The sequence below is a fragment of the Miniopterus schreibersii genome, assembly GCF_964146895.1.
Source record: "Miniopterus schreibersii genome assembly, chromosome: 17".
NCBI classification, from domain to species: domain Eukaryota; kingdom Metazoa; phylum Chordata; class Mammalia; order Chiroptera; family Miniopteridae; genus Miniopterus; species Miniopterus schreibersii.
In genome coordinates this window covers 31,938,018-31,964,327 of record NC_138117.1, presented here as the reverse complement: position 1 = coordinate 31,964,327, position 26,310 = coordinate 31,938,018, and the positions used below count along the sequence as shown (strand labels likewise).

The 26,310-nt window shown below is 44.1% G+C and overlaps 2 protein-coding genes across 5 annotated transcripts in view; both read left to right on the top strand.

Moving 5' to 3' along the window:
- The window catches only part of LOC308547205 (tumor protein D52), a 67,734-nt gene extending 45,734 nt beyond the window's left edge, over positions 1 to 22,000 (top strand). Inside the window, exons 2-8 of one of the 4 annotated variants that reach the window (XM_081117109.1) lie at positions 7,549 to 7,664; positions 10,522 to 10,670; positions 12,055 to 12,156; positions 13,228 to 13,254; positions 17,424 to 17,465; positions 18,931 to 18,979; positions 19,266 to 22,000. In XM_081117109.1, the coding sequence (XP_080973235.1) occupies positions 7,549 to 7,664; positions 10,522 to 10,670; positions 12,055 to 12,156; positions 13,228 to 13,254; positions 17,424 to 17,465; positions 18,931 to 18,979; positions 19,266 to 19,385 (605 nt within the window). In that variant the 3' untranslated portion in view covers positions 19,386 to 22,000. Of the gene's footprint in view, positions 1 to 7,548; positions 7,665 to 10,521; positions 10,671 to 12,054; positions 12,157 to 13,227; positions 13,255 to 17,423; positions 17,466 to 18,930; positions 18,992 to 19,265 lie in introns of all 4 variants that reach the window. The other 3 variants (XM_081117108.1, XM_081117110.1, XM_081117111.1) reach the window with 3 other exon arrangements.
- A 3,215-nt stretch (positions 22,001 to 25,215) lies between these two features.
- Positions 25,216 to 26,310, top strand: part of MRPS28 (mitochondrial ribosomal protein S28) — a 75,194-nt gene continuing 74,099 nt past the window's right edge. Inside the window, exon 1 of the mRNA XM_081117112.1 lies at positions 25,216 to 25,954. Within this exon, the coding sequence (XP_080973238.1) occupies positions 25,739 to 25,954 (216 nt within the window). The 5' untranslated portion in view covers positions 25,216 to 25,738. The remainder of the gene's footprint in view (positions 25,955 to 26,310) is intronic.

Here is a 26,310-nt window from a genome sequence, read left to right as displayed (position 1 = left end):
CCTGGGTTTCCCCTGGGGCAGGTGTGTTGTTCCCCCACCTTCCACTTTGGGCATTTGGCCACTTCAGGAGCTGATGTTGAGATGACTTTGGTTGTCATAGCTGGATGCGTGGAGGGACTGCTACTGACACCGAGTGGGCAGATGGCACCACAGTTACCTGGCTCAGGATGTCCATCATGCCGTGGCGGAGAAGCCCTGTCAAGTGGGTCCTTTGTACTCAGGGCCTCTGAAGAGGAACTGCTTTGGTGTGGGGTCCTCCAAATGTCCCCCGTGTCTCCTGAGGTTCTGTTACATCTGGAAACGAAGACCAAGGCATAAGCATGGGAGCCCAAAGCACACACTTATACGGGGAAAAATATCTTTACCTTGTGATCTTTTTGGATATTACCACCAAAGATATTTTGAACTATAAGTTTTACCTCTTTTTGTGTCTCTAGGTTTAAAAAAGGATGTTCATATTTCCTCTTGTTTGTGCTTAAATAAAACAGTCCTTAGAAACTGAAGTTTCTTATTCCTACTGAGTCTTCAAACCATTTTTGCCTCTTTGAAGACTAAAAGAGGTGGATACGGTTTTGTTGCCAGAGAAACTTCTGGGGCTTGATTATAACTCTAACCGATTAGTCTTCCCTGTTAGAGGTGGCCAACATCATATTGTCCTTTCTATAATGTCATGTGTGCCCCACCCAGGCCGCCACTGTGCGCTTGGCTCTGTATGCACCTTCTCTGTAACATGAAGACAGGTGGCCTGCTCTGAATGTAACAATCTTTGGATAGGTTATGAGACAGAAGTTGTATTTATTTATTTATTTTCCAGAAAAGTGACATTTTACCCCCTGCCAGGGCTACTCAGTGGTTGAGCATCGACCTATGATCCAGGAGATCTCTATTCGATTCCCGGATCACATGCCCGAGCTGCAGGCTCGATCCCCAGCAAGGGAGACGTGCAGGAGGCGTCCGATCAATAACTCTCTCATTATTGATGTCTCCGTCTCTCTCTCCCTCTCCCTTCCTCTCTCTAAAATCAATATATTAAAATAAATAAATAAATAAATAAATAAATAAATAAATAAAAGAAAAGCGACATTTTATATATTTTAAATAGAAAAACCTTGGTAGGTGAAAGCAGTGAAGTCAGAATGAAACACATAAAATAAAAAGCTCGAGATGTAAGGCAGAGAGTGGGAAAGGCTGCATCCTTACCTTTGCCCTAACTCAGCTGTAGACCTTCCTATAACTTGTGTATTCAGGGGGTGTCTGTGTGGCAGGCACTGTGCAGGAGGTGCCACATGGCTAACGATGCAGGATTGGAACTCAGTGCTGGGGTCCCCGGTCACCCAGCCCCACGTGCAGTAGACATTAACACGTAGGGCATTATACCCAGAGCAGGGCCTGGGCCCTGGGGTCCAGTTGACATGCAATATTATAGTAGTTTCAGGTATACAGCCTAGTGTGAAGTTATCACCCTGATAAGTGATAAGATACCATACATAGTTATTACAGTATTATTGACAGTCTTCCCTATGCTGTACTTTACATCCCTGTGGCTGTTTTATAACTACCAATTTGTCCTTCTCAATCCTTCACCTTTCTCACCCAGCCCCCCAATCTCCCCTCCCATCTGGCAACCATCAGTTTGTTCTCTGTATCTATGAGTCTGTTCTATTTGTTCATTTATTTATTTTTTTTATTTGTATTTTTTAGATTCCACATGTAGGTGAAATCATATGGCATTTGTCTTCCTCTGACTTAGTTTACTCAGCACAATACCCTCTAAGTCCATCCATGTGGTTCCAGATGGCAAGATTTCATTGTTTTTCATGGCTGAGTCATGTTCCGTTGCATATATGCACCACCTCTTCATCTACTCATCTACCGATGAGCACTTGGGTTGCTTCCATATCTTGGCTGTTGTCAGTAGTGCTGCTGTGAACATACGGGTGCAGGTGTCTTTTCAGTTTAGCATAAAACAACAGAAATTTCTTATGTCTCAGTTCTGGAGGCTGGAAATGCAAAATCAAGGTGTCAGCAGGGCCATGCTCCTGTGGCAGCTGAGGGAAAGCCTCCCTGGACTCATTCCAGCTCCTGGTGGTCACCACAGTCCTGGGCATTCTTGGCTTGTGGCTGCATCTCTCCAGTCTCTGTGTCTATCATCCTGCAGTGTCCTTTGTGTCTCTGTGTCTTTACGGAATGTTCTACTTTCTTGGTCTCTGGTTCCAAATGTCCTCCTCCTTATAAGGAAACAATGAGGGCCCACCCTAACCCAATAGGATCTCGTCTTGATTATACCTGCCAAGACCCTGTTTGCAGGCATCCGGGGTTAGGAAGTCGAGTATATCCTTTTTGGAGGACACAGATTAACCCACAACACCATCTGACTTCAAAGCTCATGCTTATATCTTTCTATTCTTTAAATAACCTCTGTCCCCGGTCTCTTCTTCTTCATACGATAAATATGCAAAATTCTTTTCAGATCTAAAATTGCATGACAGTGGCTGCAGAGGTTTTAATTGATGATCGCAGAAAGTCTTGAAGGAAGCAGCTGGTCTAAAGTGGATGAAAGACCAGGGACTGTTGGGGTGGCTATTCCAACAGTGGGGACTTGGGCCGTACCCATGGCACCTGAGCGGGGGGCTGCTCACCAGACTTCCCATCGCGGCTTCCCTGTAATCGTAGGTTCAAAATTTGTTTAAAAAGGCTTTGCTTCCTTGCCTGGTTGACGTTTTAGGGAGTACGTGGTTTGCAGGTGGCTGTCCATGGGAACGCACAGAGAAACTTCGCTTTAGTAAATCCATAACCAGTGAACCAGCTCACATGGAACAGTGTTAACATTCGCTCTGTCCCAGGCCCTGGTGGGAGAAGAGAAGGTAAGGGTGTGGCATCAGGGCTGTGTCGCTAGGCTAGAGACCCGTTCACTGCTGAAACCTAACCTCACCCTTCCCAGGCCTTCCTTGCTCTTCAGCACATTCCCGCTGAAGCTGGAAACCCGAGAACTTCATTTTCCTCAGATTACTAACAAGTTTCTCGAAGTCTGAAGCATCATGTTTCAGCACATCTAAGACACCACCGACATTTTAAAAATTTTACACCCTTCTCTTTTAATCTTAAAAAACAAATGTATTATCTCAGTTCCCATGAGTCTGTAGTCTGGAAGATACCACAGATTTTAAGATGAACCATTGTTTTATGTTTCATTAAGGAAAAAAATTTTCTTTGAGTTAAACTAAAAAAAAAAAAAAAAAAGCTTTATTTTCACTTAAGATTTCAATTTTATTCTCCTGAACATTCTTTTAGCTTTATTCAGACACATAACACTCCTGTGCATACTTTCTAAAGAAAAATGAGTGGAAACATCTCCACGTGCCCTAACTTACCTGCATTGCTTGTCAACTAGGAATAAGCCATGTCTGCTTTGTTTATTGAATAAATTGCAAAATGCCCATGATGCAGCCTTTCTTTTTTTAAAAAAGTATGTTTTTATTGATTTTTAGAGGGAGAGGAAGGAAGAGGGATAGAGAAATAGAAACATTGATGGGAGAGAAACATCATCGATTGGCTATGTGAAGGAGGAGTTTAGAGTCACAAAGACCTGTGTTTAAATCTCACCTCTGACTGAGAAAATTACTAACCCCGGAGGACCTCAGTTTCCTAAATAAATAAATAACCACTCCGGCTGCTGGTGGTAAGGTTCTTTTTTTAAAAATTTTGTATGAGATGACATGGAAATCTCCCTCGCTGGCTGGTGTGTTAGACCTCAGTAAATATTCGTCATATTTTGTCTTCCATGTTTTAAAAATAGCTTTCCTCAGGTTCTGAGGAGGAACATTAAATTCAATAATCAATAAGAATTCTTTTGATTACTTAAAGTTTTGAGTAATGAATACATTAAAAACGTTCCCATTTCCCAACTTTCATGTTGTGAGAAATTAATATCTTTTCTCCCCCAAAGCCAGGCTTCATCTCTCCAATAAGTACTGCACTCTTACTGAATGTAGGGGAAATGGGGTAATACCTAGAAAAACCTCTAAGACACAGGTGGGATTCGCAGGTTTGGGGAAACTGCCATTTGGACATGATGAAGCGATTGCTTTCCATCTCAGGTTCCCGGTTTTTTTTTTTACTTTGTGCAGGGCCTTATTTATTGTCGCTTCTAGTAGCTTCCCAAGTCTGACCTTTTAGCCCCGACTCTGTTTGCACTTTGGAAATCAATGATTTGAAGAATGTTCAAAATCCTAATCAAATCATGTTTTCAGATGTGAGCATGGGCAGGCTGGCTTCTGTAAGCTTCAGGTACCTTACCTGCAGGTGGTCAGGGGGATCCCTCCTCTTGGACGTGTTGCATGAGTGTGAATCGCCTGCCCTCCGTGGTGGCTGTGGTAGTTAATACTCTGCCAGAGTCACGACTGCCGGTTGATCTCAGTGTCTACCATTCTGTTCTTCACATCCTTTATTTTCCATTATTTCCCTCAGTTGAAACCTGACCTTTAAATGATAATGTTGATAATTTGCTGCCACCTGCAGGCTGATATGGAACAAGCAGAACATGTAATGTGCTAACTTTTTTCTATTCTGAATATAAAATCTCAAGGTCATCTTGGAGGATCTGAAGCCAGCTGTGGGCAACCCCATGACCCCATTTCCTGAGACCTTGTTTTTCCCTGGTACTCTAACTAAATACTTGAGTAGTATTAGAATCCCCTTAGATTCTTTCTGGAATTGGGCAGCTGTGCATAAAGCTTTACTTAGTAATCAGATACTGCAGTTTCCTTAAGTAGATTTGCAAAATGCTGTTTATTAGAAAATATGAAAGAGTCTGTGTTATTTAAGGCATGGTTTAGTTCTGAGTTTTGGGTTTTTTGAGGGGTGTCTTGTTCTAGTTGGAAAACTCGAAAGGTCTGAGCAAAACATTGAAAATAATGTTTATAAGGAACTCATATGGTTCTTCCTATGTTGCCTATATGATTGCTATCTGTATGCTTGTCTCCCATTTTCAACCTCACTCCTTTGCAATGTAACCTGGTGTTGGGTATACATTTGCAAGCACATATGGACCCCCTTGCTGGTTTCTCACAGTACCTCGCATAGTGCCTTGCCCACAGTTTGGATCTTCTAGAGCTGGAGTCTAAGGTCCCACTGTCAGATAGCAGGGGATGGGCCCAGTAAGGCTTGGGTGCTGAACTACAGGGTTGGACTTTGTCTCGAAAACCATAGGGGATGACTAAAGGATTTTAAGCCAGGGAATGACGTGATGAGATTTCTATCCTAGAAATATTATTCAGGCCGCCTGTCCTAAGCTATTTCAGAGGGAACTTATAGACACAATTATTCTTTGAGCCTTACCACCCCTGATTGTACCTGTCTGGTGGTGTCTTTGCGGGAGAGGGCTCAGTCCCGGTCTGTTCCCCACTCCAGTTTGCGGTTTCAGATTGTTTTGTTTGTATTACTTTGATGCCTTTAACAATTCTGTAAACACCGTTCAGGTAGGCACTGTTTTGATACAGTTACGCTAGCGATTAGTTATTATAATTACTACCTACCATTATGCAGTTAATATACAATAGACTGTTTCGCAAGTGTTTTTGTACCTCTTACAGGATGTAGGTACTCACTGTGTTGGCCACTCCTCTTAGGTTGGCCACGGTGCTGGGTCCTGTTGAATGGTGCAGTGTTCTTCCTTCTTCCTGCCTGCCTGGCTGCGAGGCCATCTACTGCTGGCACCCAGCTCTGGGCGGGTGCACATAGCTGCCATGGCAGTGCCAGCATTTCTCAGAAATGGATGTGGGGGTTGGGTAGGATGGGGAACATCCATAGTGTCTTTAATGCTCAGTGGCATGAAGAGGGGGACACCTTCCTCTGGCCCTCCACATAAAAGCATCTGCTGCTGTGGGAGACCGTGAGAACACAAACAGGTGACATGGGAACGGACAGGTACACTGTGATGCGGTGTAGAATTTAAGGGGGCACGCAGAAACTCAGTGATCAAGATAAGTAACATGTTAATAAGATATTTCAAAAAATTAAAAGCAATGTAAAGAAACCCATAATGAACAAAATACTAAAATTTTAAATAAACATAAGCGCAGGCCCAGCCAGTGTGACTCAATGGTTGAGCGTCGGCCCATGCGGCGAGGTCGCAGGTTTGATTCCCAGTCAAGCCGCGTGCCGGGGTTGCAGGCTTGATCCCCAGCACGGTGAGTGTGGGAGGCAGCCGATCAATGTTGATGTTTCTCTCTCATCGATGTTTCTACCTCTCTCTCCCCCCCTTCCTCTCTCTCTAAAATCAATAAAAACATATTAAAGCAAAGACAAGAGCAGGAGCAGTGCTGTGCAAAGCTATTTTGGAGCCTGTGGCTAAAGAAAAAGTCAAATTTAAAATTCGGGTATTTTATTCATCTTGGATTCTGTGAATTAATTCTGACTTTTACAAATGATTGCATTAAAATATTTAAGCTGTTCATATTGAGTTTTTTGGTGCCCCCTTAAATTTTGCACCCAGGGTGTGGGGGGCCTCACAGGCCTCACCCTACCACTGAGCACGGCTGGCTGGGTGGGCAGAGGGGAGGACAGGTGCTGGGAGGCAGCTGCCTCCTGGGTGTTCTCCAGAAATACTGGAAATACTGACTTCTTCCGATGGATGGGCAGACGCAGGCTCTGCTCCAGGGCGATGGGCACTGCTGGGGTTGGTCTTAAATAATGTGGAGAATTGACGTGGGTGTTGGTCTTTTCTCTGAATATACACATTAGGAATTTTTAAAGGGTATCTGGATAATATATATATGTACATATATGGTGGGGCAAAAGTAGGTTTACGGTTGTGAGTATGCAAAACAGAGTTTATTCTTGTATTATTATTTATTCTTGTATTATTTTCCATACAGACAACTGTAAACCTACTTTTGCCCCACAGGGTGTCCCAAAAAATGTATACACACTTTGAATAATTAGAAAAGCTGTGTTTAATAAATACACTTCATTTTCAAAATGTGATAGAATTAGCTGTTAAAGTGTGTATACATTTTTTGGGATACCTTGTATATCTATAAAGCTGCAAGAAGGTGTTTCCTACATCTCCTACCTAATGGAAAGAAATAGAATAAAGCTTCTTCAGGCACCGAGTCTGCTCAGCATTTCTCCCTCCCGAGGCGGTTCAGCGTGGGTCTGACAGCCAGAGGAAGCTCAGGCCACCCAGAGCTCCCCTCTTGCTGCATCACTGGTTTAGCATTTCAGGCCCTGCCAAGATCCCCTTCCTGGACTCGTCCCTCTTCTGCTTTGCAGTGACTAGATCCTGACCGAGGTCATGAACAGAAGCTGAGCGAATGCTGTATTTTCTCAATTCGTATTTTGGCAAAGTCTAAGCGGGTGGCTTTTAGTGCTTAGCGCCGAGTCTTCTGTGGTCTCCTCTCGGGGAGCTCGGTGGCTCAGGGTTCAGGCAGCTGATGCGCGGATCCAGCCTCGTTGGCTGGACTCTGGCTGGGCCAGTGGGGAGCGTAAAGGAAGGTTGTGCTTAGCTTTCGTGTCTTACAGGCTTTTTTTTTTTGTAACCCCAACAAGGTCTGCTGAGAACAGACTCAGCGCCCGAGGCCGGAGAAGATGTTGCTGCTACCATCGGTGCCACGGAGACCCTGTCTGAGGATGAACAAGAAGAGCTCAGGAGAGAGCTTGCAAAGGTGAAGAACGTCCCGCTTCGTACTGAAAATAGAGCGTCTTTGTTTCCCTAAAGCGCGTGGTGATGTCTTATAGTCAGTGCCGGGGAGAGCAGCGCGTGTGCACTTGCCCTGGAGCGGGGAGAGCAGTGGGAGGGAAGGTGTCACTTCGTTTTGACATGAGAGAAGGCGTGTACGGGTGACGTGGGCCTGGGAGGCAGGGTGAGAGGGAGGAAAGGGATGAGAGAGGCCATAGGGAACGTCTTTCAAGGGCTCCTCCTACAGTAATACGCTTGGCTTTTTACGTCAGTGACTTTGTTCTACCCTTTGTACAGCTCCGTGGCGTTTAGCACATTCATAATGTGCAGCTGTCACCTCTGTCTCGTTCCAAAACATTTCCAGCAACCCCAGAGGAGACCCGAATTCACAAAGCGGGAGTCCCCCAGTCTTCCCCCCTCAGCTCCTGCTAATCTCTTTCTATCGATTGACCTGTTCTGGGTATTTTATATAATTAGAATTTTACAACAGTTCACCTTTTATCTGGCTTCACTCAGCATATTTGTGAGGTTCAGCTTCATGTCGCACGTGTTGGTACTTCACTGCTTTTGACTGCTGAATAATATTCCATCTTCTGTGTCTGCCACATTTTGTTTGTCCATTCATCCATTGATGGACATTTGGGTGGTTTCCACCTTCTGACTCTCATAGAGGCAGAGGAACATTTGTGTAAAAGGACTTGTTTGCATACCTATTTTCAGTTCCTTCAGCTATAGACTTAGAAGTGGAGATGCTGTGTCATACGGTGATTCCATAGGACTTTTGGGGGCACCCTCAAAACTGTCTTCCACAGCAGGGACACCATTTCACATCTGCATCAGCAGTTTCTGTACATCCTTGCTGCCAGCATTAGTTATTTTCTGTCTTTTATTATAACCATCCTAGTGAGTATTAAGTGATACCATATCTCATTGTGGTTTTGATACGGTTCCTCTAGTGACTAATGATATTGAGCATCTTTTCATGTGCTTATTAGCTATTTGTGTATCTTTTTTAGAGAAATGTCTATTCAAATCCTTTGTCTAGTTTTTCAAAAATTGGTGTTTTTCTTGGCCTTTTTTGTTGTTAAGAGCTCTATGAGATTTGTGAGTGTATGATTTTCAGATGTTTTCTCCCATTTCATGTGTTGCCTTTTCACTCTCTTCATAGTGTTTTATTGCACAAAAGTTTCACATTTCGATGAAGTCCAATTTATTTTTACTTTAATTGCTTGTGCTTTTGGTGTTATAGCTAAGAACCCAATTCCAAAATTCAGATCATAAAGATTTTTATCCATGTTTTCTTCTAAGGTTCTTAGCTCTTATATTTAAGCTTTTGATCCATTTTGAGTTAATTTCTGTATATGGTTTGTTGGCATACAATTGCTCATAGTACTGTTCTCTTATGACCCTTTTTATTTCTGTAAGATGGGTGGTAATGTTGCCACTTTCATTTCTGATTTTAGTTATTTATGTCTTCACTTTTATTTTTTCCATCACTCCAGCCTGTCAATTTTGTTGATCTTTTTAAAGAACCAGTTTTTGGTTTCCTTGATCTTCTCTGTTGTTTTTCTGTTCTCTATTTTGTTTATCTTCACTCTAACCTTTATTCCCTTCCTTCTGTTTGCTTTGGGTTTAGTTTGCTTTTCTCTTCCTAATTCCTCAAGGTTTAAAACCATATTATTGATTTGAGAACCTTGCTGTTTCTTAAATGCAGGCCTTTAGAGCGGTCAGTTTCCCTCTGAGCACCACTTTCACTGCACCCATAAGTCTTAATGTGTTCTGATTAATTCTTAAAAACATATAAATGATCAAAACTGACCCTCCGAAAAAATAGAAAACCTGAACAGACCCACGACATGTAAAGAGATTATATCAGTAATCAAAAACGTCCAAAAAAAAGGTATAAGACCAGATGGTTTTACTGATGGATTTTATCAAGCATTTGAAAGAATTAATGGCAATTAGTTCTTCCACAAAATAGCAGAGGGTAACATCTTCCTAACTCATTCTAAAGGCCTGTATTAGCCTGATACAGAAATTGGACACATCATAATCTCACTGTGTCCCTCCTGTACTCAGGGCTTCTTTATCCAAGTCTTTTCCAGCTTTCCTCCCAATGTTCTTTCACCTCTCAAGCTAGACTCTTGAATGAGAGAGCTCCGATGAGTCAAGCATCTCTTTTCACACCAGGCGCATGGCTGTTTGTTGGCCACTCGGTGGGACGGCTGTCCACTCTCACCACCTAGCCGAGGCTCGTCAGTCAGCATCAGAGGTCCACAGGGGACTTCCACAGGGACCTCCCGGGGAGACAGCTTGATTTATTTATGAATGTGGCTTTGACAGGCACTGGGACTGACAGTTCTTGCATAAACTCATGAACTATGCAAAGAGGTTGGGTTTTGTGCATGTTTTGGGGGACGATGGAGATTAGTCTGACTTAGGGTGCAAATACAAGTTCTTATGGGCATTTGAGTATAAATATCCAGCAAGACATGTGGACCAGAGGTCAGGAGAGGATGCTGAATAATGTGAATATTATCTGTGTAGAGATTCGAGTCCTAAGCCTCCATGAGACAGCTGATTAAGGAAGTATAGGGGACAGGGGAGAGGACAGCTCCCCATGGAACAAGTCCACATGGAAGTGTGTAGAAGAGAAAAGAGGAGCCCTGCAGGAGAGACAGCATGTAACCAGTTTACTTAGCAACATAGCCTGTAAGGCGACAAGATAAATGAATCAAAAAATGTTTCAAAATGCCTTGAGAATTTTCAGTATTGTTTTGCACTAATAACCTTAATTTATCGAATGACCTTGCTGTGTTCTCCCCCCAACTCCGTCCTCACAGGTAGAAGAAGAGATTCAGACCCTCTCTCAGGTGTTAGCAGCAAAAGAGAAGCACCTGGCAGAGATCAAGCGGAAACTCGGGATCAATTCCCTCCAGGAGCTCAGGCAGAACATCGCCAAAGGGTGGCAAGACGTGACCGCGACGCCTGCGTAGGTCCCCTGACCACACGCTGGTCCAGAGGATGCGAAGGACGCGCTTGCTCCTCTTGTGTGGGGAGGGGAATAGAGAGGCAGTGAGGCCGATTCTGCAACTTTTCTTTGTACGAAACAGGGCACTTTCCCCTAGCTCTCAAGCGTACCTGACTCTCCTGTAACATTGGCCTCCCAGACTGTTGTAGGGACTAGAAAGAAAACCAGCCTTGTACGTGAGTCGAGGAAATGAAGTCTTAAGTTTCAAAAATGCTCTGTATTGACGTGCCGGACACGCACATGCCATTTGGTTCTCGGGGGAATGGGATAGAGGGGGTGGTGAGATGGCCCTAAACTAGGAAACAGGACCAGGAAAGTTTCCAGCTCACATCACACACCCATCAAAAGCAGAGGCGGGATCTGACTGGTCTCTTTTGCCCTGCTCTCTACTTAGCACGAGACTTTCGGGTCGCCATCTCTGAGCGCGCTGGTGGCAGAGGCTCACCCCTTAATCTTTTAGTCTTTTTGAGCACGTGATGCATTTTGTTTCCCTGGCACTAGGAGGAGCACGAGTCTAGTAACAGATTCCCAGCTGCGCTCTCTGTCACCTGAATTCAGTCCTGTGGGCTGAGCTGGTGACCGGCAGCTGTGAGGCCACTGGTCTGACATCACCACACTAGGGTGCCCACCCCCGTGGTCCATTTTCTACCCACATAAGGAGGCAGTGGGAAGACAGCAGGAAACTATTAAACTGCCTTTGTTTTTCATATTGATAGTGAAAGGGTCATTCTTTTCTATAATGTGGGCTCTGGACCCCTTTGTTGTGGGTACCGTGTCCTTTGTTTTTTTTTTGTTTCCCCTTTGCTAATCTCTGGGGACACGAGAAGAGGGAGGTGGTGAGTCATAACTTTGTGTCCCAGCAAATATCACACCCAAGTGTCAGGTATTTTAACTATTGTGCCTTGAGGTTCTCTGTTGAGAGTAGATGTGCAACAGTGAAAAAATTCTTTATGCTCATTTAGTTAATTTGGATAATAAAGTACATGTGGGCCTGACCTTGCTTTTGGCCCCTTTTTAGGAGATAAACTTGTAGAAGGTGGGTGAGGAATTTGATTTCATTTTTGTTTTGTTTGGCTTACCTGGCAAAGGGCAGGGTAGGAGGTTTCTTTCCGCCTCTGGCTCATTGTCAGTGTTGCTCCGGGACCGTTTTTCTCCCTCACTCTGCCTCCCAGGCCTCTGTCCTTCCGCTGTCCTGGGGCAACGCAGAAGGCTGTGCCCGAGTGGTGGTTAAGGATTTAGATGCTGTGAGGATGCCAACCTGGTGGTTGGGAAGGATTTTAGATGTTCTTAACAAAAAAGGTTAGCTTACTTTTCTTTGCTCTGTTTCTTTTATAATTTGATACAGCTACAAAAAGACATCTGAAACCTTGTCTCAAGCCGGACAGAAGGCGTCGGCTGCTTTCGCATCGGTGGGATCAGTCATCACCAAGAAGCTGGAAGACGTAAAGTATGTCCTGCTCTTTCTTGCTCGTTCTGTGGCTGAGGCAGATGACAGTGCGCTGTGGTGCCTCGGTGTCCCGGCTCTGGTTCCGGGTGATGCTGGATCCCGGTCCAGGGCTGCAGGCACACCTTCAAGCCAGGGCCTGAAACGCTGCCTCAGGTCCTTCAGGCTGAGCAGTCTAACCTGTAGGCACAGCGTTCAAAGCGATCACCTTATGAATATGTTTAAGGTTCCTGAACAGTTCTGGTTGTGAACTTTTGTCCTTTGAGTCTTTCCTGACCGTATGGAGTAAACATGCCCCTCGTGGTTGCAAATTGTGGTTGTGGGCTGAGCCTGGTGTCTCCCTGGGGGTGAGTCCAGGAGCACCGAAGTGCACGCGTGGCCTGAGACATGCCTTGCCTCCTCCACGTTGCGTTTTTACACCACTGTGTCACTCTACCACGCTCACCGTGCACTGATTTGCAGTTATTTGTAAGCCACGTCTGCGTGTCTGCTTACGCCTGCATCTTGATTTTGTGCCGTTGCGTTTTATTTTGCATATCTCTTCTAGTTGAGTCTGCAGAATTTCCCTGGCCATTTTGGTAAGCCCACTTCCCAGTGCTTTTGTGTGCCCCCACTTCATGGACTAGCATAGCACTGGGAAGGACAGACGTGGCTTCAATTGGCTGTGCTTCTGTTGGCATGAAAAGTTTGCGATTTAAAAACAAAACCCTTGGATTGCATGACTTTGTGCTTTTCCTCTGTGGGGACAGGAGATTTTACAACCAGAATTCTGTTGGTGGAACAAGTTTGTCCATCCATGTATTAGACTTTGTACCTCAAACACCAAAGAACTTGCTCTTCATATTTGTTCTGCCCTCGGTCTAAGCATCACATAATAAATGCAGCGTCCTGGAACCCTGTTGACGATGACTTACACACCTCTCGTGCTCTCATTTCATTCTCTGCCGACTCAACTGTGTAGCATTTCACAATCCAGTTCAAACCTTACGCAACTGTTAAAAAGTGGGTGATTTAATTGTTTTAGATTTACCGGAGCTTCCTTTCTTTTTTAATGCTGACTGTGGCTTCTTGCAGATTGCAAGCCTTTTCACACTCCTGTAGGTAAGGAGAGTCTGCGCCATCGCTGCGGCTCCGCGGTCGTTTGACACGTGTGTTTCCTTAGGTTGTGATGCCGCACTGGATGGTCGTGTTTGTCCACTACCTAGTATTCTTGCATTTGGAATATTTTCCTGTCTGGTGCTCTCCCTGTTTTCTAAGGGCGGGTTTCTTGTATACCATGCGTAATGGAGACATTAAAAGAAGGATTTGACACTGTGATTCAAGGGCAGTGGAAATGATTTTGACATTTCTTTTTTACCTTTTTTTTTAAAAAAAAGCATCTCTGCCATGGCATGCAGAATCCCTCCCTTCAAACGTCTCACGTTGTTTGTTTTTCACACTTTCCTGTCTTTGGTGCCCTTGTAAGGATGAGCCCTTCGCCCGGCTCCCATTGTGCATTCGTAATGGACTGGCTCACACGGGCAGTCTCCCTTCTCATCCAGCTTACTATGAGTGTTTTTTATGTCTATGGTAAAATATATATAAGAAAAAGTATGGTATATGGTAAATATATGTATATGGTAAATATACACAAGATAAAATATGCTATGACTCTGCAGTTTTTAGTACTTGTTTTACTAGCTTACGGTTTTTTCGTATTTATTGTTTCTTTACTGTCGTTATATTCTTTACCTGTGCACACAAGGAAATTTCATGGTTGTAAAGGGAAAATAAAAGTCTATTGGGCCAAAAAGGAAAGCCCACCAAAAAGATGTCAGGCCAACCCATGCCTTATAGAAGGAGCCTCTGTGATGCTGAGCAGACCATCCCGTCTTCCATACAGACGGGCTGTGCAGCCAGTGGGAGAGAACAAGGTGGGGCAGGGTGTTCGGGGTGTGGGCCGAAAGATAGTAAGCAGTCGCCATCTGTCCTGTTCACGCGAACTGTCCTCTCAGTCGCTCACTGTCTAGCTATTTGTCTTCTTAAGCAAATGGGTACTTATGGCGGAGGCCCTTCTGTCCCAGGGAGACTTAGCCCAGGAGGTCAGAGTGAATTATAGGGATAAATCAACTCTAAATATCGAACCACTTAAAGCTAAAATTGTGCTTTGAAAAAGGCAAGAAATCCATGATAGGAGGGGATTCTGTACCTTAGGTTTAATTAGAAATGGTCCAAGTGTTCCAGGCAGCTGTTCAGACAGTTTTATCTAAAGTCACGTGAGTTGTGTGAATGTGCATTCGGTCCCATCATCCATCCTGGGAACCTCAGAGTGGCTTCTGGGGGCAGGTCCAAAGCAGAACCATCCCTCCGAAGGTTCTCGTTCTGAAAGACCTTAACACCGGGGAGTGGGTGGAGCGGGGAAGGAAGGGGGCCTGGTGAGGAGCTGGGAATGGGAGCGCCCTGTTGCTCCTGGTTACATAAGATGTGATAGGAACACAGATATCAAAATGTGTGAGTGCTGTTGAGAATGACGTCTCATCAGTATGAACACTGTTCTTTCGCTTGACCTTTAAAAAAATCGAGCAAATGTACACTGAGAGAGCCCCGCATGTCATCCTGTTGATTCGCCAGAAAGTCGTGGAGTGTTGCCGCTCCTCTCCAGCTCCCTTCTTTCATCTTTAAAAATACGTAATTGCCATTACAGTCTCCACCATTTTCAGTCCTGTTTTCAATGAATAATCTATTGCATATCAATACATGGAAGTTAAAGTAAGGCTTTTGATTGAAACATGGAAAAAGAGAGAAAAAGACTATCTTTTGAAAGCCAAATTTTATAATTAATTCTTAAAGATGAAACTTGGAGAAAGTCATTAAAAAAATAATTTCTAGGCCAAGAAGTCCTGATTGTAATCTGATTTAATGTGTTCATATATAACAGAAGACACGTGAAAACATTTATAATAGGAAATATATATAAAGAAAACCACATCTTTTAAATCAGTGAGTCACAGAGGCAAATATAGGCCACATGCCCCAGAGGACAGTGCAGGGAGAGGGAGCTGGGATAGGTTTGAGCGTTTCACTCACAGCAGTGTTTTCTGGACGCAGGAGGCTCTCGGAGTGGTTGGGTAATCCTGTTAACTCCTTTTGTTCTGGGTCCATGCTTACCCATTGGAGTGTGGCAGTGAGCTCACTCTCTGAAGGAATTGTGGCTCTTCCGCTGAATGGAATTGTTAGGCTCAGCAAGTTTTTATTTTATGTTGTCAATCAATAAATTAGCACTTGGGATTTAGATATCTGGGTTAAGCCTTGGGTGGGTGTGTAGGGAGGAGGAGAGGTCTGTTTTTGATGCTGTGAGAATTAGGTGCAGCGAGGTTGGGGGCCAGATGTGGGATGTGGTAATGAGCACTATCCTGGGAGGCCCTCTGGGGACAGCCAGCTTCCCCTGTATGTGGAGTGTTCATATCCACCCCTCTCCTGTTTGCTCAGTTTCCCCACGTATGTGGTCAGCGCTGACTCATGCCTGAATGTTTTGGGAGAGACTTGAGCCTTGTCATTGCCCTTGTTTCTGGTGTTGAACATCGATTTTGGTGTTATTGATAGCATACTATCCTAACTGAGTAGCCTCATTGATATATTTAAGAGGAAGTGCTAATTAACTTTGTCTTTATTTCCAAAGGGAATTTCTCTATCTTTTTTTTTTTCTTCCATGTGTTTCTTTATATAAACCTGTAGATATTTTTTACTTGTTTCAGGCTCCTCTGCATTCTTGCACCTGGTCCCCCAAAATGTCTTTCCCGACCTCTAAGCTCAGGTATCTCCCTCCGCTAACTGACAGAGCGAGGTGTCCTAATCACAGCATCTCTGGACAAGAATCCCAATCGTCTGAACTCTTTTTTTTTTTCCCATTCAGTCCGAACAGTTTGTAGATCACCAGGAGGTTGGCGGTGGTCCAGGTGTCACATGATGATGGTGAAGTGCTTGTGGCGACGTGGCTGTAGACAGCTTCTTTAGGGTCCTAGGAAGAGCAGTACCATCTGGAGTTCTTGTGCTGTAAACTAAGATGATTTTTATTAATCTCCAGCCTTGAGATGTGGGCCCAGCATCAAGCGGGAAAAGACTTAGCAGATTCCTCCCAGAATAGATTCCCACTGTTACAGGATAGAGGGAGTGCTGAGCTGTGTGCATCTTTTCCTGTGTTATGAAGACATGAACTATGAAGATGTCCAAGTGGCTTATTGGCTGATAATCTTGACTACACCAGCTGCCAGCATATCTGGATTTGTATTAGCATCAGACTCCGTATTATTACACATTAACGCAAAGCTAGGTTTGGGGAGCTACCCTGGAAATACATTGTCACAGCTGAGTCTTTCAGAAACTTAAATCATAAAACACACAATATTGAAAAAGAATAGAGAATTAATATCTTGGACTATCCAACTTACCCAAAGGAAATCAATGACCAAAAATGCCGTCAGTGATCAGAGCATTCTAAGCATAGTAACAGAATCAGCAGGATACAGTGACTGCGTGAGCCCAGGAATGAAGGAACTTCATCTTATAAGGTGGCCTCTGTGGGAGGCAGCTAAGAGTGGATAACCTTGACCCTGAGCGGTCAGTGAACTGCATTGCCCTTGAGTAAGAAGTTGGTCCCAGCCAAACAGGGGCCAGATGTTATTTGAATGACCATTAAGAACAGTTAGTTTAATTGGGATGAAGTAGAAGTGTCCCTTAGTAGAAAACTGATACGATGATTACTAAGGAGGGATATGTAGATCACTTAACATCACCAAATAGGTGATTTATTTTTAACTTTCCTGTTCTGGTGACAAATATATGGGGGAAAGAAGACCGAGGAGCCCTCCCCTGGCCTGGCTTGTGCGTGTGTGTACCTGTATGTGTGTGTGCACTGTTTTTTGAGAGGAGGTGGTGAACATTAAATTGGGAGCCCCAAAGACCCGAGTTCCATTCTTGATTCTGCTGTGACCTTGGGTGAATTATTTAACTTCTGAGCCTGGTGGCTTGATGCCCAGCAGATTCAGGTTGGAACACTTTAGTTTCCAACGTGCTGTAAAAATGCAAGATTGAATTGTTGGCTGTTAACGATAGGGATTAAATTGGCTCAGGAGTGAAAGTAAATTATTTTGAAATATCTCTGATCCCCTCCACCTCAAAAAGGAGATGATTCTTCACGGTGCCAAAGGAACAAGCTTCCAGGAAGCCAAGTTCTGTTTATGTTATCACCAGTGTACTAACTTCATTTCTGTCTCTTTTTAATGCTGCCTTAGTATACGCTCCATTCAACATTCAATTAGCATGCCTGCTATGAGGTAAAGTATATCTTTATAAAATGTCTTTGGTCTTCTGCTTTCTTAGTCTTTATTGAGATGACTACCTTGAACTTTCTGAAGTGGGAACTAGAGCTCTACTCTAAACAAGCCGCCGTTCTAGACACTGGATCGGTTTTCAGCTGCTCCTTCTATCATGTTAGGATGAGTGTGAAAGCTCCATTAAAGGCTGGGATTTAAAAAAAAAAAAAGAATTATTATTTCTGTTTTATTTTGGAAATCTACTGTTTCACATCTGAAATCTGTTTCATTGAAAATGTGACCACGACTCATCGAGGAAACCCCCTCTTCTCACAGATGGAGGTGCCCGGCCCTCCGTCCACAGTAGCCTAGTCACACTCCCCTTTCTCCACCCTCCCCTTTCCAAGTCCCTCATCCCATCCCTCTTTCATCAGGAAGCACTTGCAAGTCGTACACGTTATGACCTTGTCTACCTCTCTAGAGAAGCAGGCAGAGCGTCTCCAACAATCTGTTTGGCTTAAACATCAGTGGACAGCAGAGCCACCTGGAGGGCTTGTTAAAATCCCCCTGCTTGCTACCCCTCACCTAGAGTTTCTGATTTTGTCAGGCCAGGGTGGGACCTAAGAATCAGCATAGTGAACAGGTTCCCCAGAGCTGTTGATGCAGCTGGTCTGGGGACCTCCCTTTGGGAATGGCTACCCGTCACCACTGTGGGAAGGAGGAAGGCCCTGTCCCTGCCCTCACCTTCTTCATCTTGTTAGCAGGAAGGATATGCAAGGTCGGGTGGGTAGTAAAATGCTTCAGACACCTCGATGGGAGTGACCTAGGCACTGTGATCTCTTTGATGCATGCGGATGGACGTGAAGGTGTGGGAGAGGCTTTCCGTGGGCCCAGAGAGCCTCTGTCCATGGGGCAGCTTTGTGAAGAGGCTGAGCCACATTTCTGGGCTCCTTCCTTCCTTCCTTTTGGTCTCTCCTTCCCCCTCTATTATGGAGGCCCCTGGGAAGCCGATCCCTGTTACGGGACCTCCTCTGGTCAGCCTGTCCTGCTTGGTGATGTGGGTTCATGTAGGAATCGTGCCAGGCAACTAGTGAACTTAAACACGAGTTCTAGAGCATGGGGCCTTAACCAAAGTTCAACTGACCAGCAGTGACAAGTTGGTTGGAGAAATGACAGAACTGATTTGTTACCTGACTTGTTTCCTCATCACACAGGGACTTGACTCTGTCTACATTTATATGTCTAAGACTGGCTCTGTTCATGGGATCAAAAGCATCACTGTAGAAACCTTAAAACAGGAGTAGATAATCTTACACAATATGTATTTTTGTGTATGCCTGTGAAGCTGTAGGATAGATAAAGATATCTGTTCTTTTGCTGAAAGTAATGGCTAAGAGGAATAAAATTAACTATTGATGTTTTCAAAATTGGTGGGTTTTTTTCAGTGTTCATGATTTTACTGTTTGTTTTTCTTTTCTCTCCACAGAAACTCTCCAACTTTCAAGTCATTTGAAGAGAAGGTTGAAAACTTAAAGGCAAGTAGAGAGGTGAACATGGTTTTTATGTTATCTTGTTTGCTTCCTGAACTCTCTTTGGTGTGGGTAGATCACTCAAATTACTATTTCTTTCTAAAATATTTAAAGAACTTTAATAACTTTATTCTTTACATTATTAATGGATATTTAAGGTGATCAATTTTGATCTCATTTTTGAGAGTATGTTGTATCATGGTAGCAAGTGCTGAAAAGAAATGTATACTTTCTTAGAGTTAGCCAAGTACATATCTCATAATCTGTTTTCCTTTCTGAACTTTTAACAAAGTCTAAAGTAGGGGGGACCAAGCCTGCCGGTGGTGACTTCGAAGACGTCTTGAATTCGACTGCGAATGCCAGCGCCACGGCCACGGAGTCTCTCCCAGAACACACGCAGGAGGGCCCGTGAGGTCCTGCCTCTGCCCTGCCACCCACTGCCAGATGCTGCCAGCGAGACCAAGCACATCTTGTCAACGTTCATTGCCGTGAATTCCCACCCCATGTGCTTTTATTTAGCCTAACTTATTCCTTTGACCAAGTAGTCTGTGGGTTGAACAAAATAAAAATATCTCCACCTCTGTTCCTGGGAAGCACCTTCGCTGTGCATTTCTGGCCCTTGATTTAGGAAGCGCCACTACAAAAACACGTGGTACCTGGGGACCCTCACTAGGATGATCGGAGAAGTGGCAGGTTGTCATGGTTTCCCTCCTTCCCCCCATCGCTCTGGATCTGGGATGCCAGTTTGATTTTTGTCTTCTATATGATTTTCTTTTTCTCCTTTTTTGAACCTCTGTATATTTGATTTCTAAATACATTGTTCCTTTAAATTTTCTGAATCCTGGTTATTAAAAGTCTTGACATAATTTTCTTTACCTCCAAGGGAAGAACTATCAGCTACAAAACTTGTTTTTGAGTAGACACTGTTTTGGTGTAAGGTTGTCTGATATCTTGGGCATCTGAAGACAGCAGACTAAGTACGTCAGCTCTATACCCACTTGTTACAGTTTGTAAGTGACAATATCTACAGTAGTAAATTCAAACTCCTTAGTGACTGGAGAGTGGAACCCTCACGTCCTTGTCACCGTTTATGACAGTAATCATTTCAGTGGGCTGGTTCTTATGCCACTTACATCAACCTATTTTTCAGCAGATTACATTTGAGTTTCAGGGTAAACTGCAGAATAATATTCTAAATCAAGCACATTGTGTTCTCAGTAGGTGGATATAGGAACACTCTCGTCAGACATTCAATTCAAAAGCTGGAAAGTTTTTTAGATCTAGTTAGAGGTAAAAATGCTAAAATCAGTCACATTAGGGAAAACATTCCAGTCTTCATATAATTCATTTAGCACCATTTAAAAATAAGTAAAATAAAACAAAACTAAAAGCACACAGAGTTATCTAATATAATTTGAAAAAATTTTATACTGAGAGGTTGGTGATAACTCCAGAGGATTTAACGCATTGACAAAAATCACCTCATCATTTGCTACTTACATGTTTTCAGTGTGTTAAGAATTACTAAATGATTCTGTAGATGTTGCCCCTGCTTCAAACAGAGTGTCAGGGCCGAGTGCACCAAAGCCTCTAGAAGGATCGGCATGGAGGCCACAGTGCTCTTTTCATTCTAATAGCTACTCGTGCATTACCACTACCTTTTCCTTCTGCTGTGTATGGTTATGGCCTACAATGTTGTATTTGTTATTTATCAAGTTGTGATTGTTTTGTTATTGTTTATGCCAAATGTTCATTGCCAAGCTTGGAGTGACCCAAAGCGTTTTTAAAAAGCATGGCTAGATTTACTTCAGCAGAAATTATCTTATGAAAACCACATTTGAAAATTCATAGGTGTTGACTCTTCTAAAATAACATGCTGCTGGCCTTGATTATTAGAGCTTCTTAGCACTTTAGATGCAATTGAAACTCTGCTCTACTACACGTGAAAAGCTTAATAAATTTTGTATACCAATAGTATAGGTCTCAACATTTATTATGAGACCAGTGGTCTGCAAACAGCTTGTATTAAATAATCAACAGGTGTCTATGCTTAAAAAAAGGGGGCATTTTTTTACCATCTGCTTTAAATCACTGCTTAATGGTATCAGACTAACTTCATAAATTATTTCCTTATGGAGGATTTAAGGGGAAAGTCGTTGAAGCATTGTCCCAGAGGAGTGGATCTGTAGAAATCTGTGTTTTTTTAAAAAATAGAAATATTGTGGTTACTTAGCATAACTGTTAAGTTATATTTTTCTACCAACTATGTCACCTTTCAATTTGTTATCACAATATGTTTTCATCATATTGTTTCTTGAGCATCCTGCAGTCACTATCTTTTCAACAAGGCAAAATGAAATAAGATGGCAGTTTTTTTAGTTAAGTGAAATATTCTCAAATCTCTTTAGTTTATGGGGAGAAGTAACAGAAATGGGGGTGGAAAATGGGATGGGTGTATGTGGGTATTGGCAATGGCTGTGAAAGAAGAAATCAGAAAATCATTACACTTAATCTAAAAATGAGTTAATCTACTGCATAGTAAGTTGCCTCTTAAAAGAAGTAGTCAAAAGTAGGGAGGAGGGCGAATTTAGAAAAATAGACATGGATTTAGAAATATTATTCAAAATGGTCTTTGTGGAAGATTCAATGTCATGAACTCAGTTACACTCTATTGTGTTTTGTGTTTGACACTTTAAGAAAACAGCAATTTGAGAGCAAACTCTCAGATATTCAAGGATTCAAGAAGTGTCAGAGAAGAAAATAACCCCTGAAATTGTCCCCTTCTTACAAAGGAATGCCTTTGGTTTATGGAGTTTGTGGGAAAGAAAACAAGAATTCTTATGCTTGTGAGGCCAAAGTAATCAATGGAAGAGAGTACAACTCACTGGATTATCTTAGTAATTCAAATAGAGAAAAAAGCATGTTTAATTTCAAATCACTATTTCTGGATCTGTTAATCAAGAAATGCACACTGTCTATTTTTCTTTTGTATAGTATTTGAAAACAATAAAAAGTCTATAATTTGGGCATGGGTCTTTTTGCATGTATTCCCTATCTGTTGAGGAAAGGCGTGACAACTCTCCAGACCCTCCACATCTTGGCCATGGAAATAACATAAGCAGCTATCAAACAAACCTCATCAATGTATCAAACAAAACTGAGCAAGCTACTGCTGGCTACCCCAAGCATTTGTAGGTGGATGTTGTATATGCACTAGAGGAGGTGCTGCGTAGGCCCTATGTTAGGATCACATATATTTCTTTTTTCTTCTTTTTCCCATTGCTTTTCAGAGAAAGGGGAAGTGGAGGAGAGACCGAGAGAGAGAGACATCGATTGGTTGCCTCCTGAACGAGCCTCAACCGGGACCCGGGATCAAGCCTGCAAACGAGGTAGGTGCCCTTGGCTGGAATCGAACCCAAGACCCTTCAGTCTGTGGGCCAGTGCTTTAACCACTGAGCCAAACTGGCTAGGGCTCTTTTTTCCTTCTTTTTAAAAACAATTTTATTGAGGTATAATTGACATACAAAATGGCTCAGATTTAAAGTGTACAATTTGATGTTTCAACATATTTATACACTCGAGAAACCATCACAATTATGAACATATCCGTTGTCCCCCTCACCAGTTTCCTTCTACACTTTTGTGACTACTCCCTCCCACCCTTCTCCTTGCACCATCTCCAGGCAGCCCCTGATTTGTTTTTTGTCACTAGATTAGTTTGTGTTTTCTAGAATTCTTTATAAGTTGGATCATGTTATACACATTTTTTTATAGCTCTTAAAACCCAGATGAAAAATCAGATTTTTGCCCTTAGTGAGGAGACATTTGGCCATTAATTAGTGACTGTCCCGTTGTGATTGGATTAATTAGAGAGACCATGTTGGGTTGCAGTTAATATAAAGCAGTATCACTTTTAATTTGCAAACCTTAGATTTCACAGTTGTCATACTATTCTCATTCTGAGACCCAAATGAACCAAAATAAGCCAAAATAACTCACTCAATTGGTAAACCAACAGAGGGCAGGGCCTGCACATACCTGTCACCTGCCAGGATTTCATATTTAGAGAAATGCTGTACGGCAACTAAAATTCTTGCCACCTCTTATGTGTAATTTTGATGTTACTTAGGTTGGCTGGTAGTGATTATTTTAATGGGACGGTTTTCCTAGAACACAGCAAAAAAACACAATTTTGTTGTTTGGATATTTTTTAAGTGGGTAGTATCTTTAAGACTCTCCATTTCGATGTGCTTTAGTCTCCCCCCTTGGTTTCTAGGCTTGAGTCTGTTTATTTTCCAGCTTGCCTATTTTCCAGTATTCCCTTCTTTCAGCTCCTTAAATGTTATTGCCTATCCCTACTCATCATCTACTATCTCCTTAACGATCTTACTCATCTCTATGGCTGAAAAGGCTGTCTTGAGAGTGATACTAGTATCTCCCTAATGTATGGCTAGCCCTATCCTTTTTTACAGGTTTTCATGCAAGCTTAAGAGGCATGAATTTCTGATCACCTCCATCTAGCCACTAGTAGCCACTATTTATTGAGCTTTTAGTAAATGTTGAAACGCCCATTTCAATATTCTTCGTAAGGAAGTGGCAACGTCACCAGATGAGATCACAGCCAGGTGATGAGGAGCCAGGACTTGTCTTGCCATCCACCATTACTTATCTTTTTACAAAGCATATCGACAAATTAATCTGCAAGCTATTGGAGAAAAGAGGCCTGCATTATAAAGAAGGCATGGCTCAAGAGATAGAGCAGGATCAGAATCCCTGAGGTGCCACGAAGATGTTAAAACACTGCATTAGAGCTTATGTTACAGTTGGTGATTGAACAGGCAAGGCCAGTATGCGGATATCTCCTTGCTGATTTGCTTACTCCTGTACAGTTCCTCTCATCTGATGCTCTGATGCTATACTAAAGGCAGAGAACTTAGCATAACTTGAAGTCAGTGGATACAAACTCACTCATGCATTAAAAACTTTGAGGATTTGTCCCAAAATGCCTGTTGTCACAGTCCTCAAGGAATTTATCATCTGGCTGCAACAGGACAGGAACATAATACATCTGTTGAATTTAAGAGCTGGGATATTACTAATCCCATTTGTCCTGTAGATACTGATGTAGTAAGTTTACACACACTTCCTTAAATTTAATACAGGGTCTAATTATTTGGTTTTACAAGTGAGGAAACCAAATTAATATTAAATTGGCTTGCCTGGGGTCAGGATTAGAGTCCGGACTAGATTTAGGGTTCTTAAGGTCACAGGCCAATGCTCATTATAATTTACCACACTTTTCCCTGAAGGGAAGTAGATAGAAGGAAGTAGCAACAGCCATACAGAATGCAAAAATGTCTTATGCAAGACTTCAGTCATGGCCAGGGGAAATAACTGGTTTAAGTGCCTGAGGGCAGAACTTACCTGGAGTGTAATTTATTTTATGCCCCTTACTGAATTTGTAAGGATTACCTTACAGTTGGCTAATAATAAAGTCTGTAAGTGTGCGATTCACAAAATTATGCACCATTCCATGGTTAGTGCCCTTCTGGTATTCTGTATTTTCTCTGACTATGCAATTGAAGAGAACATAAACTATTATTAAGATAGGGGCTGTGGTCATACATAAAATTCCCTTCTGTAAAAGTACTTGCAAATAAATGTGAAAGGGTGCTTGCCACCCCCCCCAAATAATTACATGTAAATTGCATAACTAATTAATACACAATTACTGCATATAAGATGGGTGGACGGCTTAATTCGTAAACACTTCTTCAAGTAGTATGATATTAGGCTCAGTTTTGAAGAGTGTGGACAAATTCTGTCAATTCACATTGGGGGGGAAGAAAAAGGAAGAAAAATCACGAGTGAGGGGGCTCTGGTAAGGCGTATTTAGGCACATTCCGAAATTTCTCAATCCCTAGAAGCGACCGCAGATACGTCGAGGTGAGGAGGTGGTCTCGGAAATAGTAGCATTTTTGTAACGTGGGTAGACTGTCCGCAAAAGAGGCAAAGACAAACTGGGTGCAGGATTTCACAAATGTGTGAGCCGGGTGTCAGCCACCCAACAGTAAGATGGGGTCGCAGACGCCAAGCAACACTGTAAGGCAACTGTAGCATATATATTATCCTCCCTGGAGGATATTTTTCCCATTGCTTTTCCGAGGGAGAGGAACATCGGTGTGTCCTCGGCTGCCTCCCCCACGCACGCCGACAGGGGCCGGCCTGCAACCGGATAACCTGCCTTTGACCAGAGTCCAACCCCGGACGCTCCACTCCGCAGGCCCACGCTCTAACCACGGAGAAAACCGGCTGGGGCCAGCTCTATACTATATTAAGAAGCACTAAATGAAATAGCGCAAACCGAGGAGCCCAACAGTGTGTATTTGGGGTTCCAACAAAGACCTGAAGAGCGGTGAGGGACGAGCCTCGCGGCCGCCCGGGGCACAGCCGCAGGCGGCTGGATCAGCGAGTGTCGCATTGCAGAATTCACAGGACAAGGCCCACGGGAAGCCTGGGAAGGGGGGCGAGATCCCTGGGGTGAAAATCGCTTTCCTCGCTAATCGCTGCTAGTAGAGGACCCATACGCGCCGACTTGGTGCACCGAGGGCCCCCGGCCTCTACCCCGACTCGAGAGTGCGCCGACTACACTGCGCCTGCGCGTCACCAGTGCTTTGGGGCCAGTGGGCGGAGCTCTCGTTGCTCCGCCCGTGACCTGCGCGCTGGCGGAGAGGTTAAGGGTCAGAGGTTCCGTCTGGAGCCGTCATGGCGGCGCTGTGTCGGACTCGTGCTTGGCCAGCCGAGAGTCCTTTCCTGCGCGTGTTCCTCTTCCCTCGGCCCTGTCGAGGGGCGGGCACTGAAAGTGGCTCCGGGAGCGAGAGTTCCGGGTCCACGGAACCTAGACCGCGCACAGGCGGCTTCGCGAGCGCTCTGGAGCGACACTCGGAGCTGCAGCGGAAGGCGGAGCTCGGGCGGAAGCCGGTGAGTCCGGGGAGTTGAGCCCGTGACGCGCGCGGGAGGCGGGGCCGGGGGCCGGGGGCGGGGCGGGGCCGGACGTGGGGGCTGCGGGCTGCAGTCGGGTCCGGGTCCTGCATAGGCGGTGGAGCTGGGAGTCGGGGCGGAGCCCGACGTGAGGTTGGGGCCGAGATCCTGAGGCGGGCGCGGAGCCGGGGCGGAGCCCGGGCTGGGGGGTGGGACTGAGATCCGGGGTGGGGCCGAGCGTGGGGAGGGGCCCGGGGGTCGGGGCGGAGCCGGGCGCTGAGGGGTGGGGCTGAGGTCGGGGGCGGGCCTGGCGCTGGAGTCGGAGCGGGTGTGCGGGTCCGGAGCCCTGTGGGCAC